This window comes from Sipha flava, unplaced genomic scaffold (assembly GCF_003268045.1).
Source record: "Sipha flava isolate LNK unplaced genomic scaffold, YSA_version1 37_pilon_pilon, whole genome shotgun sequence".
NCBI lineage: Eukaryota > Metazoa > Arthropoda > Insecta > Hemiptera > Aphididae > Sipha > Sipha flava.
Window position 1 is genome coordinate 1708777 of NW_020273087.1, and position 21623 is coordinate 1730399.

Below are 21623 nucleotides of genomic sequence, written 5' to 3' on the forward strand. Positions count from 1 at the left end.
TACGGCCGATGGGTGTAAACATATCATTACAGTTATACGGTCCATTGTGAACCGTAATATTATAATAAACCGTGTACATCAATACGTACCGGTGACGACGACGTTGTACGCCGCTGCAATTCTGCAGACAATGGCTGTGCGCGTGTACAATTTCGCCCTTCCATTCCAGCGCGATGAATTCGGTTTTGTTTAGATTTTCGTTTTTTCGTTTTTTTTTTTTTTTTTTTCCTTTCTCTATCTCTCTCTTTCTCTGTTGTTCTTTTTTTTTTTTCTCCTACGCTCGCGTTTTTCCACGCAATATAGCGCTCCCACTCGGTGATCTTCGCGCGGGGGGACCAATCGGCGAGGATAGAGACGCATCTTTCACGGCACGTCCGGTAGTCTCGCGAACTAATATATTCTATTCGGTCCACGTCCGTTTGCCGCGGCGCTCGTCCGTTCAACATTTTCGCGTCGTCCGCCCACACTATCCGTCTCGGAGACCCCGTCTTACAGCGGCGCGAGTGCACGAAAACGACAGCAGCGGCCGAATCAGCCGTGGTCAGTGCGAATTTTTCAAAACGGTCTCCGGGTCCCGCCGTTTGCGTGGTGCGCGAGCCGTAGGTAACACCGTCGTCGTCGTCGTGTCTTTCGTACGCGCGCGCGCGCACGCACGTACCGCATCGCACAGCGCGCCGCCCAGAACGCGTTCCTACGTTCCGATCGGACGGCGCGCGCGGCTGGCTAGCCCTGGTTAGGTGTGATAACGTTCGACGGCGACGGCGTCGGCCGCCGCGTAACACAACAACATGAATCAGTTGTTGTGCATTGGTGACCCGAGTCAGAACGTCATGGCCGAGAGCAAAGGATCCCTAATCGCCAAGTCCGTGTCCAAACACGCCGGAAGGGCCAAAGAAAAGGTAAGAGACGCGTTTCTGCCGTCGACCGTTGTCGTCTCGATCGTTTTTTACTCCGTACCCGCCGTCACAACATTATTTTACCCTTTTTTTTTTCAACCCGCTATCAAATGTTGTCGCTCCCGTGAACGTTCCCCCGTCGCGGTCGGACGCGTGTTATTTCCGCTCCGTCCGCCGCGCACGGAAGTACCCTCGACAAGATTCGTGTTGTTTTTCTTGCGTTCGAGGGCGGCTGGGCAAGACATTCGCGACGTTTTCAACAAAAAGCCTCGCGATCAATTACCGCGGTCGAGTGATGTGTGTCAGGTCCTTGAAGTCTTTCCCGGAGAAAATGTTTGACAACAACTGTGGTTAACACCACCGCGGTACACACCGATGTGTATGGTACATTAAATGCGCTCATCGTGCTTCACTCTCGCGTATGCGAACATAATATTATTTTCCAAGTATTGATCTAATTGGAAAGAAAAAATAAACAAATTCCGAGTTCGTATTAATTGGCGTACTTCACGTCGAATTTATTACGTTACATACTCCTGGAACCGTACCAATGTTATGATAAAATATGCCTGATAATTTATTTCGCGGAGAAATTTTTATAACTTTATCAGCGACCATTCGGTTTGGATTTCGGATCTAATTCAATTATATGAACCCAGGTGTTTGGTGGGCTTAGCGACTTTTTCCCTCGTTCAATTTGTACACGCACATCGTACCTGTACATAAGTCGATTATTATAATTAAATTTACGTGCGTCATAATATAATTATTACTATTATTATTATCATCGTCGTAGGTAGGTGCATGAAACGTACGGTGTGTGTATAGGTAGGTCGAACGACTGCTTGTGATTCGGGTTCGGCCATCGAATAAACGATGTGCCCGAGGAGTAGGTACACACTACTGTCGTTCTGTTATTATACGATTTTGTCGTTGTTGGAGCATAACGGTATTGTACAGAGTATTATACGTTGTACGCAGTCGGCAGTCGAGAGGTCTGCGTTAGAGATTTCCGTGCGAATACTGCGTTCTCGTATTTTGTCCCGTGTCTCAATCTCTTCTTTTTTTCGATAGGCGACTTGGCAGTCGATCACGTACTGGTGGCAATAACCTTATGGCGGCCAGGGTGGCGGCGGCGGTCGACGATTTCAACAGGGTGTTACGGGGGGGGGGGGGGGGTCGGACACGCGCGCGCGAACAGCGAGACGGGGCTGCTGCGGTGGCGGAGAAGAAAATTCTTCAGGTCGAATGACCGTTTCGCTTTGGACTGTCCAAAATTTGGATACGCTCCAAAATGTATTTCTGAACCGTCTGGTTGACTGCTGCGTGGCGTTTTGCACCAGAAACGGCGTACATAAAATGTCACCTCGAAAATCCCTGTATGTCACCCTCTCTCACTCTCACTCTCTCTTCCATTCATTAATCCAGCGCGCAGAAGAAATAAAACGCGCCGCGATACGTCCGAATTTAGAACCTTACCGCCGTACAGCAACCGTCCGGTCGTCCGGTATATACTATACGTGTATTGTACAGGAAAATTAATTTGACACGGATCAGGTTGTATCTAGGAAAATATGTAAGAATCGTGTTTAATTTCTGTTAGACATTTTTTTATCAGTAATGAAGGGTAATCTAAAAATAGTTTTCGAAAAATGTATACTCTCATTTAGTGTTGAGCTGTACATTTTTTTTTTTTTAATAATACTATATTAATTTTATTAAACACGTGTCTCTTATATTTTCTTTGATATAGCTTTATCGACTTTAAGATAACTATCGGCGCATGTGCTTTAAGTCACAGTATCTTATCGACTGCAGAGTAATGTTGAAAATCTGTGCCCTTTTTTGTTCGCATATATTATTTATACAGACATAGACATATAGCTATGGTTTAATCGATTCGGTTCGAAAATTCCTTTTTCCGAAATTATACTATCGCCCACTCCAAACAATAGTTATTTGTTCGTCTTAATAACTGTTTACACGGATTTATGATTTTAAACTCGAAAAACAACGTAATAGATAGTATAACATGATACTATTTCCAAGGTGAAAGTGTAATGTTTTGAAACAATGTATGTGAAAACACACCTTTTATAATATGAATATTTGCGAATCTGTGCCGAAAAGTTTTCTTTGAAGTGTATGTTTTCATTTTATTTGAGTTGGAGATACAATTTTATAGAGGTATCTTATAGTCTAAAAATAGGCATTTAACTTATGTGTATAAATATTATATTTATCAGACGAATTAAGTTTTTTATTTTACAATATTTTGAGTATAAATCCAGTATACTATTGATATAGGTAATGTTAACATTTTAATGGTTTTATATTTTTAATGAATCATGCGATAAATTAGATTATAAATACTTACAATTGTAATCTAATCAGACTAATACATGAAAAATTATGTTATTTTGAATACCGATATTTCATGATATTCACATAGCCAATAAATCATTTTTGGTAATTTTTAATTATTCCAACTTGTTATTTAAAAAGAAAACAGTATTCTGATTAGAGTATACATAATGTCGAAAGATAATATATTACATTGATTAATTATGATTTATATTTATATAAAAAAAAAATCGATTTATAATTTGTGTTATAAATTAAGTACCTTTATATTCGATGCGTTTATCTTGAAAATTATGAAATTTTTTTTTTTATTATTTTATTAAATTTAATTAAGAAGTAATATGATGTAAAATATATAATTAAAAAAACCTGTTAGTGTAGTCAATTTAATTAGATTAATTAATATTTTATTTTCGACCACTTTTTTATTCAATCTTTGTGTACATTCATATCAGTAGCACGAATCATATCATTAGTAGTTAGATGAGCTAATTAAAAATGGGTTCAAAACAAATATAGAAAATAAAAATCATGTTTATGTGCAATAGTTTTTCGAATAAATTTTTTATGTATTTTCAATTATTTGTACAAAATATCGTTATAATTATTACGTTTTATGTCATAATAATTTATAATTGCGAACACTTAAAATGTCAAGGTTAGTATTAGAATGTACCCTTTTGCATAACAATGCAGTAACTGTGTTGTGTATCGTCGTAGTTCATTGTAGTGTATTTGTAAAATTATTTTCTTAATTTTTTCAAAATTAAATGAAAAATGTCTGCTATTAAATCTCATCCTTTTTCATTCACTACTATCACTATGACCATCGTGACTATGGAAATCTAAAAATGAAATAATAGTACTGCATAGTTATACGGTGTGCACGGCATTCCGAATTCCGAAATTAGTCATGGTTACTGAAATACTAATTAATAATAATCACTGATGGTTTATCACAATGAACTGTTGCATACCGATACGTTTTATATAAATTGTATTCGTTACTCGGTCATGTATTAAGTACACACTACGCATGTTTCATGTTTTCACGTTTTCTTTTAGTTTCGTATATAGTGTGTATAGCTTTTTCATGAAAAAATTTTTCCTGAAAGCTGTTTTGCATTGTTTCGCGAGCGAGGCGGTAAATTTACAAAGTCAAAGGGCACAAAAAAATAGTTTCGTGTCGTTTCGTTATGCATGGTTTCGAATTATTTCGCATTGCATTTATTTTCGTAAACATGAAGTTCAAATCACTGGATTTTAAATTAAATGATATGTTAAATATAGGTAAACGAATATTATCAATTACCATTGTGTAGAGTTCACCATCTTCGTGCTTTTTTTTTTTTTTTTAGTTTTGAAGCCAATACAGTATAAATTGCTCTGGCAATCAATAATTTATCTTTGCCATTACTTTTCAATTTTATTTAAATAAAAAGGAACGAAAACCTGTATGTTGATATGATCTAAACTTACTAAACAACAGTAAACTGAAAACTGAACGAAATACTACGAAACGAAAAACCGAAATATGCATAGTGTGGATCGACTTTTAGTGTTTCTATACCATTCATTCCATTTCCTCGACATCAATTATACCGGTGTACAAAGGCTATGTGCATTTATTATTAATATTATAATAATTATATTATATAAATAGTTTGTAAGCTAAAATGGTAAAATGTAATACTATAATATTTATAATAAATGCACATAGCCTTTATACCTTTGTAGCCTTTTATAATTATTATATACGAGTTTATATTTATATGATAATCGTTCACTTATTTCTATATCTCATACGAAAGAGAGTACTTGTGACTTATCTCATATTCTTTTCAATTGTCTTTTGCTATTCGATAATCACCTCAATGTACTAAAACCTTTACATTTTCTTTTAAATCTCTCTGCTATTTCTGAACCCTAATTTAGAGCAAACTATAATCCTTGTTGTCTCTTTTATCTATATTAATGGCTTTATCGTTTAATTTCTTTATTTTTTGTTCTTACACTTTTTTTATTATTTCGAAAAATAGTTGTTGTCGAGCTTTTCGTAATTACATCGGAAACTTTTAATAAATATGTAAAGGCGATGCGTTTCCGATACGTGTCCATTCGATGATTCGCATGATAGTCAAATACGATGTTAGAGAATTGTAGTTAAAGTCGTGACCTTGCGAACAATAGAAACGCGGCGTTAAAAGTACGAGGAAATTGCCGTGCGCGCTTTTGCAGACTTTCTACTTATTAAACGCCATCGTTGTCGTACAAACGTGTGTAAATAACAGTCGTTCACGATTTTAAGATTGCGCGAATGCACCGCTGCAGCAGTCGCATGACGCTCGCGAATTGACGGCATGGCGGGGTTAGTGGTATAATAAACGTGGTCCACGACCGATTTTCATCCAACGGAGATCGCGATTATTATTACCTTCGCTAGAATCCTAGAATATTATATGTCTCTCTCGTGCGTAATTCGTCGGAGACGTTATACCGTTCTGGTACATGTTTCACCGTCGTTGACCGTGTTGCAATTACTCGTACACTCGTACACTATAACCTAGGATCCACTGTATTATATGCGATGTACTGTATTATCGTTTTATGATCAATTCGACCGCAAAACTCGAAATAGGAATCAAAATTGGTTTATGGCACTCGTTTTCGTGTATTTTTTTTTCGTATTTTTCTTTTCGTCCGTTTACTACACACTCTTCCCTTCCGTTATGCTCGTTTCAGTCTTACTCGTATTTGACAAATGTAAGCACTTATAATTTACTTATTATTTCATTATTCGTGTTATTATCTACGTGGTCTTCGCCGTAACCTAATTAATCGAATACTGAAATGATACACTTGTTGTGTTTGATATACTTATGGGGAAACGTGTGTACTGTTTTAACTGTACGTAAACGACGCGCGACGGACTGCCGCTACAAAATTGCCTAATTACGTATACCGTTTGCAGCCGGAACGCGGTTATTCTAATATGACATATTTTAAATGTTTTTTGTATACAAACATACCCGATCATTATATTATGTTCAGCTCATGATATATTTTTTAAGCATTTTTTGCCTTATAATACGCACACTTTGGTACAGCAGGAATGGTCCGAAAATAATTTTTCATACGTTTATGGTCACGTGTTATTGGTCAAAATGTGTGGTGGGGTAGTGACTACGGTTTACTCAGCGGTTTACTAATTTTAAAAGTCAACAAATTCTTACGGCTTGTTCATATTTTTCAGTATAACTACATAAACGCATACAATTTGATATGTAACTGTAATATTTATGATCTATCTGCTGCAGGATTTAAAATTTCTTTACGTATAATTGTTATAGGCTCGTTAAACGCACTAAGAATAAATACATTTTTTGAACATATTAATACCATATCATTTAAACGGGTGTTAAATTTTTCCATAGTTGTTTTTGACGTATTTTTCATAATATATAATATACTCCATCATAATAATACGGTCTAAAATATACATGTATTTCTCATTAAAATAAATCCAACTCTTTCTATATTATTATTATTATTATTTATAGTACCTACACGATCGTAGTTTTTCGTATGAGCTAGTAGGCAGATTCCTAGTTATATTAATATATGTTACGTTGCCCCCCCCCTACTCCTGTTACCGATCGGTCATGATTGGTATCGACCGGATATAACATGAACTGCGCGCAGTATGTATATGTATATGAAAAGGTTCAGAAACCTCTAAATTACCCTATGGGTATGTGTGTACGAAATTGGTCGGAAGAGAAACGCTCGGACCCTATTGCCGAGACAGGTTTGTTGTTGCTTTGCACACGCGCCAGTTCTCTCCGTAAATGGCATTCCACTTCTGCCGTCGACGGTTTGCGCTGCCTCTCCTCCCGTGTATTATTATTATTTCACAACGTCGGACGGCGATTCCTGCGATCCGCATCGCAAGTGGGTTACACGGCCGCGGAGACGAAATTTCCGTAGTGGAGGAAGAGGTCGCCGTCGTCGTACCGGAAAAAGTGAAATCCCGCCTCAGGGGTGTGTACGTGCGTCTAGAGATTCTCGATGAAATACTCGACGTGCGAAAGTGTGGACGGGTTGTTATCTATACAGTTTCCGCAGCAGAACTATGCAGAACGAGACGCGCAGAAAATCTATCGTAGTCGACCGTAATACGCTGTGACGGCTGTTTTTATTCTAATACTCGGTGTTGCCCTTCGACAGGTCTCACCTCACGTTTTCCATACGTTCCCTTTTAAAACGTCGTTTGCTCAGGAGTTCAAATTGCCATTCATGATAGTAGATATGTACACTGTGATGTAAACAATTATTTTATCACTATTGTCATTACGATTTCTACAATCTAAGTGAATATGGTAAGATAATTTGCTCCAAAACGCAAACAAGTTTCGTTCAAGAATACATATTAATATTTGAAGTCATTGTATTCCCATTATGATGACTTTCATGTAACAATTATCGTTTTTTTTTTTTTTTTTTTTTATCTAAAACTGCAATATTTGATAATCGCATAAATAATTAATTTTTAAAATAATTTCAACGCTTCGAAATATGGACGATGGAATGTTAGGTTGACGCACAAGAATAAGATTTTTAATTGCCATACGTACAAAGAACGCACTTTTACACTTCGTAGTGCACAAAAAGTAGTCACTGAATCACACCGTATTTGTACGCCTTCGTATAATTGCATTGCATGAGCATTGATTCGTTGCCGTATTTGCGTGTTTCTGAAAATTGAATTTCATTTGGACGTGCAAATCGGTATTTTTAATACATCATAAGCATAACATCTGCTACAACAATAATCCAACCATCGAGGGCGACCTTGTTTGTCGAGTTTTTTACCTAAACACTTTTTATGTCGTACGTCAAAAACTACAATTCCTGTAGAGTACCTTCAAGTATACATGCACAAATACTGCAGTGGCATCTGCATTTGAATTTTATTCGGTTGGCTACTATGTTGACTACTACTGTTTTACACGAATGGTTTTTTTTTTTTTCATTTTACACAGAACGTGTGCACTCGTAACTTACATAGGCGTTTAATTCGTTCGCGATAACGTGCATTCATAATAATAATAATAACAAATTATTATCACTATCTATTACGCTCATATGTATATACCGTGCGTGTAATGGCACTGAGCAAGATTATTAGAATCAAAACTCTCCGATAAATCATGAACACTATATACGCACACATAAATACACGATGCAATTGTCTGCATACGTAACACACTAGCTACATTTCAAGCTACATTTCTGTGAAGGTAACGCCGTCGTGCATTAATCAGGGGTTCGAAATGTTAAACTGTGGTTGACGCGGTGACACGACGTGCAGTTTCTACAGTCTATTATATTTACCGTAGGCTTACAGCCTTCGTCTTATCGTTTTTCCTCTAGTAGCATATGGGCCGACATATTTACTTGCTGCACACCGTACGTGTATATCCTTCATTCCAGTCTGAAATAATAAGTGGGGCTAATTACGTTTTAAAAATATAAACACGTTCGTTGTATACATTATTTACCTCTGCATAATATACACGAGCAATGTTAACGTGTTAGATTTTATTTATTTGAATATGTAACGTTGTTTCGTTTAAAATTTACAATTTAAAGAGCAATTATATTCCTTAATAGCGTGTGATTTATTTGTGTGTGTGTGTGATATTTCGTTTACGTACAGTATTTTAAAATTGAAATCGGTTCATTTTCATATAATATTGTGCGCTTGCAGCTCAAGGTCATTATACCGTTTTTCTCTCGAGACCGGTATATGTTTGTCGTTCGATAAACATATTTAAAAATGAGACGCCTATGATACGACTCTTGACATTCCTGAAGAACTAGTATGTGATGCTCGTATGGTTACTACTGAGGTTTGAACATGCAACAGTATTCCCAAAATGTTTAAACATCGGGTGGAAAATGTTGAGAACTGTTTATCAGTTTGGAGGGCGTGGGAATTTTCACAAATTTCCGTTTTACTTCATACTAGGTATATCTTCCATCAACGCAATATTTAATTGAATTGTAACAATTTTCAAAATTTGTGTCAGTGGGTGAAAGTTCAAACAGTCATTGACCCGGTGCAACGTTTTCTTTCTACAAACTATTAATACTCGTGTAGTAAATTAAATGTTTTTGCTTTTTATTAATATTTTTTTCATAAATGTTTAAATTGCTATTATAAGGTATATCTTGTATATTTTTAATTAAATTGTAATAATTGAAAAAAAAAACAAAACTATAAAGGTCATTTACTACTATAAACAAAACGATTTCATAATAATTTCTTCTGCTAATAATATTAAATGTTAACATAATTATTTACTAATCGTATTGAAAATATCAACTCTTGAATATCCTACTTTGATTTAAATATTTTTGAGGATTAATTTTAAAATATTATAACTAGTTTATATTTATAATATATACATATTTTCCAGTTGAAATGATGCCCGTAGATTTTGGGTGGATATATTTGTGTTTTATTTTATTGATTCGTGTACGATTGTTAAAACGTATTAGAAAAAATTTGTAATTTATTTTATAATCATGTTAATCTTTTACAACACCATGTAGGTATATAATATTAAATTAATTTTAAATACCTTAACATAATATATTAAGACTGTATTCTATGCCTTTCGGGAGTTGGAACAGTAAATAATAATAAATTAAAAACATTTAAAGCTAAGTACTTATAACAAATATATAATTTTACTAATTTTAATTAATATAATCGTACAAGACTTAAAATAATTATAACTCTTTAAATATTACTTGTTAGTCTACATAGTATGCAAAAGTATGCAATAAATTATACTACTATAATATATATATATATATTACAACCAAATACGACCAAATTGAATATTATTTGAATTAAAAAATACCTGAGTAACATCGATTAGGTAGCTCAAATTACCTTTCTTTAATGTTGATGCTTTTGACAAGCCTTTGACAGTCTTCTGTATAAAGTTAGAAAACATGAGCCCATTATATGTGTCTGGGTTTGGTGGATGAAGCAATAATTTCTTTAATGGGCTGGGTTTTAAATGAAAATTTTTGATTATTAAATATAGAATTTAACAGCTGTGTTCAATTATATACTATTTGTTTACTAACACTGACTACAATAAAAGGCGATGAATTGTTTTTGAATTTTTTATAAATTTTATAATTAAAATTAAATTTTTGGTAATATTTGAGTATGGTATTGAAATTGGAATTATGAAGAACAATTTTTATCTTTTCTGATAATAGAGTAATTTTTAAATTTTCCGAGAATAATCATATGAAAATACGCATTATTATCAAATAATTTATGACCTACAATATTTTTGATAACAATTACTGTACTTATAACTAAAAAGAGTTTTCATAATATTACCATAGGTTATCATTTGTTGTATTAAATCTAAAGAAAAATATATGGTTACATGTAAAATTGATGGAAAAATCGTTCTTTAAAAATGTTGTCAATACAAGTATACGAAATTGAGAATTCTTATTTATTATTTATTTATTTATTTTTGAACCAACGTATACCTATAACATTTCAGCGTTTATGTAACATTCATAGTCTAGTTGTCTCACTTTATATAGACTACAGTACAGTGTTCGGGTAGCACGCGTACGAAAATATAACATTATATTCAAAACAAGCACCATGCCCGGTGTATGCGTGTTGTATTTAATCGCGTTTTATTTTCAGTTTGTTTCTCATTATTATAATTCAATATGGTAATAATTTAACCTAACGGGTAAAAATCCGTCTTAGCAGCTATAACAATATAACTATATAATGTATTTTCTGCAGGAATCTTGTCGTATACACGCGTGATGTACAATATACCGACGTCGAGTATCTTAACTTCGAGCGTTTGGCATCTCTGCACATTATAAATAGCCAAAAAACAAATGCTGATACGCGCAAATTTTATCTTATAATAACACGTACATAATACATACACATCGGGCATAGGCGCACACACACACACACACACACACACACACACGTATATATATTCTGAGAGACGGCGATATCTATACCGTGTGTGTCGAATTTGTAACCGACGATGGCCCATATAATCATTATTATAATATTTTCAATTTCGTCCGAATTCTCTGCACGGACCGTACGTGGTGTATCCGATTTTCAATGGTCACATTTAAAAAATGTATACGGATAGTGTACGGGGCATATAATATAATCCAGTCAACGACCTCACTATATGTGCACTGTACCCCACGTGCAATAATATTTCTAACGGACACTTATCGCCGGTCGAACGTACGTGAGAGGAAATCGACTGTTTATAATATATTTTTACACGAACATCCCACTGAATAATATTACGTATTTTATGATATTATTATGTTTAACGACCGTAATACTGTGTTCGGTGTGGACGAAACAGTTATAATATGTATTGAGCTAAATTGATGCGAAAATAGACACTATTTGTGTATGACCTACGCATCAATCGGCCAATAATGGTCCCGAAATGTTCGTATCGTGTTACGACGCTACTTATTCGATCTACCACTGTCCTGAACGGATGTAAACGTTTAAAAATACCTTTAATTTGTTATTTTCCAAAAAAAAAAATAAAAAAAATATCATAGTTTAACCTTACACCATATAGGTGTCCGGTGTTTTGTTGTGTTCGTCAATAGTTTTGAGGTCATTGTATTAGGTATGTTATAAGTTATAACATCCATGTACACAAAAGGCACACCTTCGTTTCTCGTATATATATATATTTATATTACCCATGTGCCTACTGCCTACCAACCTACATGCATTGCATCAAGGACGAAACCTACACGTAAATTCAATATTTCGTTACTTTTTTCGTATTCATCTCGCAGTACACTGACATGTATAATGTACAAAAACTTATAACCTTATCAAATTGTTATGTTCGCATTATTTATTAACAATTTATTTTGGTACTAACTTTGTTTATCAGTTTTCCGAAAACATCGTTATGATGACACATATTCGATGAACACTTGTGAATGAATGTCACGTGGGTGATCCTATACAGTTAAAGAACTTATAATCAAAACTAGTTGTAAGTTTTTCTTTCAAAGTCCTTAAAAGGCAATGAGGTATATTCTTAGTATGCGCCCGGTGTTTGGGCGTGTCTGGACGTACCTGTATCTGTTATTAGACAGTAATATTAACACGTAATAGTCGATAATTTGAAACTTAATATTTGTCACTATATTGTGTTCAGAAAAATGTGAATATTAATTATTCACTCTATAAGACATAACGACATAATTTAAGTAAGCAAAAATTTTAAAATATTTGTTCTTATAACATGAACAATTTGAATTTGAAATACGATTCTATAATAATAGAAAATTATAGGAAAAAATAACCTGTGCTTAAGTGATGCAAGACATTAGTTGTTTATATTTTTTTCTGGTTTGCTATGGTCAAATATTTTTATCAATGTTATACTATATTCATGTTGTATATGAAAAATTATCAACTTAATGACATTATGCCATGCATACAATTGTTATCTTGATGTACAATATATTTATAGGAGTAGAAGTACAACTAAAGCGAGAGATAACTAAGTAAATTAATTTTATGGTACTATGCTGAAAAAAATAAACTGCGGATTAATTCGTGATTTCTTTGAAATCTTAGTATAATTAAAGGTAATATTATAATCATCCTGGTGTTAAAATTACTCGTACGGCAAACAACTGTGTTTAATTTAACTATTTTCGTACATACAATAAATATATAAATTATACGTTCAATATAATTGCTATTAATAATAAACATTTACATTACAGTATTAATTATATATAGTATGATACGTAATGTTTTTCGAATATTTGAAGTGCCAACTGTGAAGATTGATTTTATTTCTTGTCGAGTTGTGCTTTAATATAAGTGGACGATACACATGTTCAAAGTCAATGTTTCCGATGAAAACATTTAACGGAGTCATTAATAAACAATAAAATAGCGAAACGCAACAGAAAATGATTTTCTAATTTTCATACATACGTGGATACGCTATATACATTATCCATGATGGCACGAGTAACGACGTCACCACGACACCAAGGCATGAGAGACGGCGGCATTTGCGTGGCCTATAGTTATTTTGGGTGCTTAGATGTAACGGCAGAATGGTATGTCCAGCGAACACCGGTCTAAATTTAATTTTCCCTGGTCGTCCGAATGGCTGTGCACAGTGCGCGCACTGTCAATATTGGCCTGTACCATTTCCTACATAAAAATGTCACATGTGCGCGCGAATAAAAATTCGAAAAATAAATTACAAAAATTATTTTTAAAAGCAAAAGCGACAACAGTGAAATTCGCGATTGTTTGGTATAGTGCGATTTTTAAAACGTATTTATATTATTAATTAATATTCCATTATCCGTATAAACTGATGTTATATAACGTCTAAAATAGTTTTAAACATTTCTGATATAGAGATGCGCCCACATGATCACATGTCCATATGGTCGGTTAAATGTCATATAAAACGTTTATAGATAAAATGTTGTACACCAATAACGACCAATTTCAAATGATTAATTAATGAGTTAGAATAAGCCCGAGAAAGCAGTATTTTAATTATTTAATATATATTATTTATTAATTATTTTAATTTTAAGAGTTGCCATATTTATCTTCTGAAATTTAAATCCAATATTTTTTAAGAAATCGAAAACTCGTTTTATTAGTAGATAGTATTTAATATTAGATGTGATGTTGGCTTTTTCTTATTTCATACCCAATTTACTCTAAACATCGGACATAATTTTTTAATTGACTGTATACAGTAGATGTAATTTTCATAATTAAACGTATTACATGATTGTTTTACAATAGTAATTATTCATAATTGGCTTTAAGTAAATTATTAGTTTGGATTTAAGAAGATTCATTAAAATAAATTTATAGATATTTTAAATTTAATGGGGCTAATTTTTCAGAAAATTTTAGGTTTATACATGATGGTAATATTAAATAATAAAAGTTACACCTTTACTAATGTTATTCATTTGCAATGAATGATTCAATCGACATTTCGACTATTATATTAATATGGTACTTATATACGTTCTTGTTAGTTTTTAACACAAGCAATATAAGTTCGACTATACACGTCTATTAATACTACTATGTATATTGTATTATACATTTTTGAGTGTATTGTGAATGCACTACATAAACAACTAATAAATATCAATTATCTTGACATCTATTTAGACGAGAGGACATAATTTTATAAAAAGGATTATCACGCTAACAAACACTAAATGGTTCTTTCCGTATTTAGACCAACTTATGTTTCTTTTGATTGCATCCGATGCATTTCAATTTACTATGAATTTCGTTTACACTGTTATACACAACATCAACCGTAAAACACAGTTAAAAACATATCACCCAACGTTGCAGGTACTGTATAATATAATGTCATTAAATATCCGGTCGTCTTTTTGTAATGATTTTTTTTTTTTGTGTGTTAAATCGTGATTCGACTATATTGTAATATATACATCCGAAAATCACGTTTCTGTGTACGTCTCGCGTGAAGCGTTTAAATGCGGTTAGAACATTATATACACATGCCCGTTAAGCTATCACAACTGCAGTATTGAAACAACTCGTTGGAAATTCAACTACTATTCACAGCGGTACGATCTATTGATGTGCATTGACGAACTCGCGTGATTCAATAAATATTTTATTATTTAAAACATAACCAGCAATATCTAAATGTACGTACGCCACGTTAACAAAGTCGGCAATGTGTAATTTATACGGTCGCTAGGATAACAAACTAGAGAAATGACATGTGTTTTATTTCACTCCTGGACCGTTGGACTGGAACGAGTCGTTGTTTTTATATTATATTATTATAAGTGTAATAGTGTAACCACCGGGTTTTCTGGGCTTTGCTGATAACGTATTACACAATGTCGTTTTTATGTTTGTGTGTATTATATTTTTTAATTCATTATAATAGCTTCGGTCATCCGACGCGTACGTTGTATAATAATAATAATAATAATAATAATAAATGAGAGTCCTACGCGCGTACACATTGCTCGCAGTATTTAAACACTGCCAGTAAACACTTATCATATTTTTTTGGTATAAAAAAACCCACGTTCAATTCAAAACAAAAATGAAAAAAATAAAATATACGTAGGCGCCAGGAGCCTAGTTGTCCTAGATAATGTACAGGTATATGCGCGTACCTGAATTAAATTATATTTAGCGTACCTGTATATATATATATATATATACAATCTGTACTGCTAAAATAGAACGAAATATGGGTGCACAAAAACACACAAAGTATATAGTAGATAAACAAAAAAAAAAAACAGCAATTAAGCATTTAAAGTATCTTTCTATCGGTGAAAGCCTGTTCACCTTATCTGTGTGTATTATGAATGAGTGCTCATACGATTCTCGTAGAAAATTCTCGTTTATATATGTATAATAATTTTTCAACTGTGCAAACGAACTTTTTATTTATGTATACAAAATGAAAACACTTTGCTTCATATATTACTTAAGACTTAATTTTTCAACCGCTCGTCACATCATATGAAAATAATTTTCAACGAAATCACAGTAAAAATAATACGATATATTATATATATACCTAACCAGATAGTCTAGTAGTCTCAAATGCGTATTTTTACAGCTTGTCCGTGTCACTAAATTTTCAATATTATGTATAATATGTAATCCAGGTGGAGAAAAACTGCGAGTGGTTTTTCATTTTGTTCATTGCGCCATTTAATTTCACGTAGTTGTACTCTTGGTATGTGCAACACAGTACTCTGTGCTTGAATAATATGTGCTTCCCATCTTTTATTCCTTTATTGTTGAAATAATATATATCGCTGATATTTTAATAAATGTATAATTGAATAACAATTTCAATTCGCGATCCATTAACTAGTTAGACTCGTTCATATTAAAATATTATCGATGGTTAAACATATACAATTATAGCTATTAATAACAATTGTAATGTTTTAAGTATGTTCGCTGACGAAAAAAAATAATGTTCTGCCGAATAAACTAATAGTTATACATAATTATATTATTTTTATTATTGAAAAATAAATAAAACAAATTTAAGTGTCTAATTTTCACTAGTACCTAATTTGAATATAAATATAATTATGCATTTCTTAATCTTATATTAATGATTTTCTTTATCGATGGATTCGTAGCCTTGTAGGTAACTATTATTTTTTTATCGAAACTCGTATTCATTAACTAAAAATGTTGATATAAAAATAATTTTAGCCTTCCTTATCACATTGTATATGATTTTTTTTTTAATATAAATATTAAAAATACAATTTTTAGACGTTTTGTGTTGGGATACTTCTTATTTATACTTAAAAACTATTTAAAAGTGTTTTTAAATATTTTTGGTGTATATGTGTTTATGTGCATATGGGTAGTAAACACTACATATTGCTCAATATAAACAAACAATTAAATTTTGTTCCCTGTAAACATAATATCCAATACACTATAGAATAAACTCAAGTATATAGTATACGAATAATACACTATCTTGTATTTATATATATTGTACATTTATGAACATTATTTGGTTTATTAACTTGAAATTTATAGTTATAATTATACTTCAAACGTTTAAAAAGCTTAACACATTTTAAATGTAGTTCACGTTAAGTATTGATTTTTTTCATTGTTTCATTAATTGAGTGTGTTTATTTGATTTTGTAGTTTCTTCAAAACTTGGGGAAAGTTGATCGAACTGAAGATGAAATTTTTAATGAGCACCTACAGAATTTTTCTAAACAACAGAATTCAGCGAATAAGCTGCAAAAAGAATTCAACAACTACATTCGATGTGTTCGAGGTAAGTCGGTACGACAAAAAATACACTCGGTTCATTTTGGCTTCGTTTAAGGCTTGGCCAATCGATGACCTTAATATTTTCTGTGCGTATTATTGTGATTGCTATTGTAAATCCGTGTTATTATCTCTTATATTTGATCGGCAACGTATACGTGTAGTAACTATTAACAATTTCGCATATTTAATTATTGTATTCTATGATGTAGCCGTCCAAGTGGCGAGCAAAAGTCTTATGGACACATTGAACGAGATGTACGAGACCCAATGGGTAGGACACGATCATATGTGTACCGATTCAAACAATTTGGATATGTTGTGGAGTGATTACACCCATAAATTGGCCGATCAAGTGCTTATACCATTGAACACGTATCAGGCTCAGTTTGCCGAAACACGAGTAAGTGATATTTTTCTGACAAATGAACATGTACATGTCAGCCCGCAGATAGATTTTTTTCTTTTTGTGAGGGGATTCATACTCATTACCAAAAATCAAAACATTTTATAAAAAAAATTAATTTTAATACAATATTCATTAAGATGAAAAAAATATTTTATTTTGAAATACCTTTCAAATAAAGAGTATTTTATTTACATTGAAATTATTAATGATTATCCTTTATTAGAAGGTACGAAAAAATTTCGTGGGATCCGGGCCCCATAACTTCCCCTCCAGATACATGTCTACGTATTTGTGTAATACGTCGATACGATGTCACTCACGTCCAACTCTTAAATACCTAACGGGAAAGTAACATTCCGAGTATAATAAATAATATATGTGTACGTATTTCCCGTTATCGGTTAGAAAAAAATCGACAAGCGCAACAGGAAACTGGTTGACTATGACAGCCAAAGACATAGTAATCAGCTGGCCAGTAACAACAATGGCGGAGGAGGAGCCGGCAAGAAAAAAGACGAAGCAAAAATGATGAAAGCCAAAGAACAATTCGACGAAGTCAAACGAAAGTTCGACCTCATCAATACGGAGCTGCACGATGAGTTACCCGCTTTGTACAATTCTAGGGTGTTGTTTTTGATCACCAATCTGCAACCATATTTCGCTGCCGAACAGTTATTTCATAGCGAATCGTCAAAAGTACGTAAACGTGAAAACAAAATAAACTTCTATTATACTCCTGTCTTCTTTCCTTGAGTATCAAATGATAATTTAAATAATTCAATGATATGATTTTCCGTTAAATGAATCGTAATAATTTTTTTAAGACTAAACTGACATCTCTTTTCCAGTGTAATAATATTAAATAAGTATTGTTGTAACGATTATAGTTCAATATTATAATTCTTATTGTAAATGACAACATTATTTTATCAGGTATTTTCCGACATGGAATCAATTGTCGATAAATTAGCAACCGATTATCAACACCAGTCGAAAATGTTAAACTACTTCTTAGGAAATAAAACCTCCAACAACATCACCAACAACAGTATTCAATCCGCGTGCGTATATATTGTATTGTTATATTTTAGTATAAAAAAAAAAAATCAAGTAAACCATTTCCTTTGCTATAATTTATGTTACGTTGTTTTTATGTAGATCACAATCGCCGGTGTCTCCGATATCCATGAATGGTAATTACATTAAATAATTTTAGTCTATAATTATCATTTTCGTAGTTAGTGGTAGTATGTAGTATAATGATATCGTCTCGTTTGTCAATTACTAATGATTTTTGTGTGTGGACACTAATGCATAATGTAGAAGAAGACGGTTTGAAATCTCCGGGTTCATCGTCGACGTCTCCTCAACTGGCTTTCGTAAGTAGTAAACCACCGCCTGACAACAGTAATAATGACGTCGTGTCGGCATCAAAAGTGGTGTCCGCCGAAGAAGAATCATCATTACCGTTGCAACCGTCATTGATGAACGGCAAGAGCAGTCCGCCGGTCAACGGTGTCGCGCCCGTTAGACACGAGAATGGCAGTAATAAAATCTTAACCGTTGAAATCGACATTCCGCCAGGTACGCGTCCCATTTGATTTAGCTCGGTTTTAACCGCATTTTTTTCAACCCTAAAACAATGGATTTCTATAATCATTCTAATTCCAATGATTTATTTTTTTTTTTTTTTTTTTACTTAATAATCGCTTGATTTATAGTCATAATAATCTGTCAGAAACCGTTTTGGTGTTGTTTCACTCATACGTGTTTTTTCATTCCTATATGGAATCCTATAGGATTAGACGTTTTTCCTACTGAAATATTAATATTATTTGTATTACAGTTTAAGCAATCTATATGCGATCATCGTATAAATTAAAATTGACCCACCTATATTCTCTTTTTAGGAGCTACTACTGATAATTTACCTCCAGGAGTGCTTTATAGAGTGATAGCGACTTACAAATATGATGCTGAAGATACAGATGAGTTATCATTTGAAAAGGGTGAAATTATCAATGTAGTGCCCTACGATGATCCAGAAACTCAGGCAAGTCATGTTTTACTAGACAACTATTGTTAATAGTGGTAAATAATCAAAGTTTTTGTTGTTCGATCAGGAGGAAGGCTGGTTAATTGGAGTTAAAGAAAATTCTGGTGAAAAGAAAATGTTTCCAGCCAATTTCACCAGACCTTTGTGAGTGGTACATCGTCGTGAGAACAAGAAGATCACAACTAGACCAAGAATTATGAAGTTCAGTTTCTGGTTGTTTGTGATTTTATTCTATGTTTTCATGTCCTTGTATTTCTATTTAAACGATACTTGAAGTCAGTTTTTGTCTGACAGCCCAAAACGCGCTGCAACGACTAGTTTTTATGGCATTTTTATTTTATGAATTAAATACCGCCTTAAGTTTTTAAATATTTATTTTTTTTTTATGCTCCGTGTACGTCAAGTTTAGTATATATTATCTGTGCTGATAATAATGATTTTGACTGATTGAGGAATCGTTACGAATTTAATAGGTTCATATTAAATTGTATTTTAGTGTGATGATATTGAACCTGGAAAAAATCTCATTAATTAATTAATGTGTAACAAGTGCCTTTAAATTTTTATACAAAATAATGTTAAAAAATGTGTGGTAGACTTATTTTTTTTTGTTGTTGTGCCATTTAAAAGCATATTAAAGCTATTATTTGGCTACTATTTTCAATCCTACTCCTGCAATTCAGCTATAGTACCTTCTATTTAATGTATAACCGTGTAATAATTACATTTTGCTCGTATTATGCGTTTACTACTTTTATTTTTTATGTGTTGTTATATTGTTGTATTTGTGTGTTAAATGTTTTTTTCTACTTTTAGTGAGTGATGTGTAAAAGTTCAAGCATTTTAATTTACATTTCAAGTATTTACCCCGTCCCCTAAACCCTATCTGATAGTCAATAAAATGTAAATAACTTTAGTTTAGATTATAAATTATCCTCTAAGTAATATCTGTATTTTATTATTTTAATTAACTTTGATAGATACTAAATTTATTATATAAATCAATGTATTATTTAGATGTATATTTATTTTGTCCTTAAAATTTTGCTGTAGGTATTTTAACATTTGAGATTCAGTATTGCTATGTTTAAAATATATTATATTTATAAATTAACAAAAATAATTACTGGATTTAGTATTTGTATTTTAGATGAATGGCTCTCCACTCCCCAATGTCACTTATTGTGTAATTAAATATTTTTTTGTTCGAAAACATCCATTCAAAGTACTATTTTGTTTGAATTTGTTTTGTTATTGTTTTAAAATTGATAATTTTTTCTCAATGCATTTAAACCAACATTCACATATTTATATTTTTTGTAAAAAAGGTAAAAACGTGTTTGAATTGAGGAAGGTACAATTTAAGTAAGCTATAATCAAGGGTCTCCCAAAATATGAGTGATATTTCTATTGGATATTTCATGACATTTACATATTGATGTAATAATGTATGAATTGAAACAACAATGAAAATAGATTTTCAAATTAATTTAGTTCAATAAGATTTAAATGTTGTCTCCATCGTCTATGAAATTAGAGTATAGGTCAGGAATAGAAATATGAAATCAAATTAAAACGGACAAATAGAATACTGCGATCAACATTTCTTTCATATTATGGGCCATAATTTTTCATGTATCAAATATATTTCATCTGCATTGCATTTATTGAATTTGATCAATATTTAATGGTTATGTTTTTTATTAAGACACAAAAGTTGTTGATAGGTAATCATTTTATCTAATGATAATGAGATATTCATCTTTTGTATACAAAAATAGTCAGTGAGTCTAATAACACTAATTAGTTAACAAATTATCAAAAAATATAAATCCATTAGCATTTTATTGTTTTTTTTTTCTTATAACTAAAAGCTTATAATTATTTTGTAATCATAACATCTAATTCTTAACAATTTTAGACGTAGCTCATTAATTGTATAAATTTATT

General features: G+C 32.4%; 1 protein-coding gene across 2 annotated transcripts; it reads left to right on the plus strand.

The window, feature by feature from the left end:
* The first annotated feature begins 394 nt into the window (after nt 1-394).
* Nucleotides 395-21373, plus strand: LOC112688149 (amphiphysin). 2 transcript variants are annotated; one of them, XM_025561210.1, is made up of 9 exons: nt 395-899; nt 17080-17215; nt 17421-17611; nt 18023-18313; nt 18551-18678; nt 18776-18810; nt 18941-19201; nt 19528-19670; nt 19741-21373. In XM_025561210.1, the coding sequence occupies exons 1-9, from the start codon at nt 789-791 to the stop codon at nt 19819-19821; spliced, it is 1377 nt and encodes a 458-aa protein (XP_025416995.1). In that variant the 5' UTR covers nt 395-788; the 3' UTR covers nt 19822-21373. The 2 variants fall into 2 exon arrangements, with proteins under 2 accessions (XP_025416995.1, XP_025416996.1); XM_025561211.1 differs by lacking the exon at nt 18941-19201.
* The last annotated feature ends 250 nt before the right edge of the window (nt 21374-21623 follow it).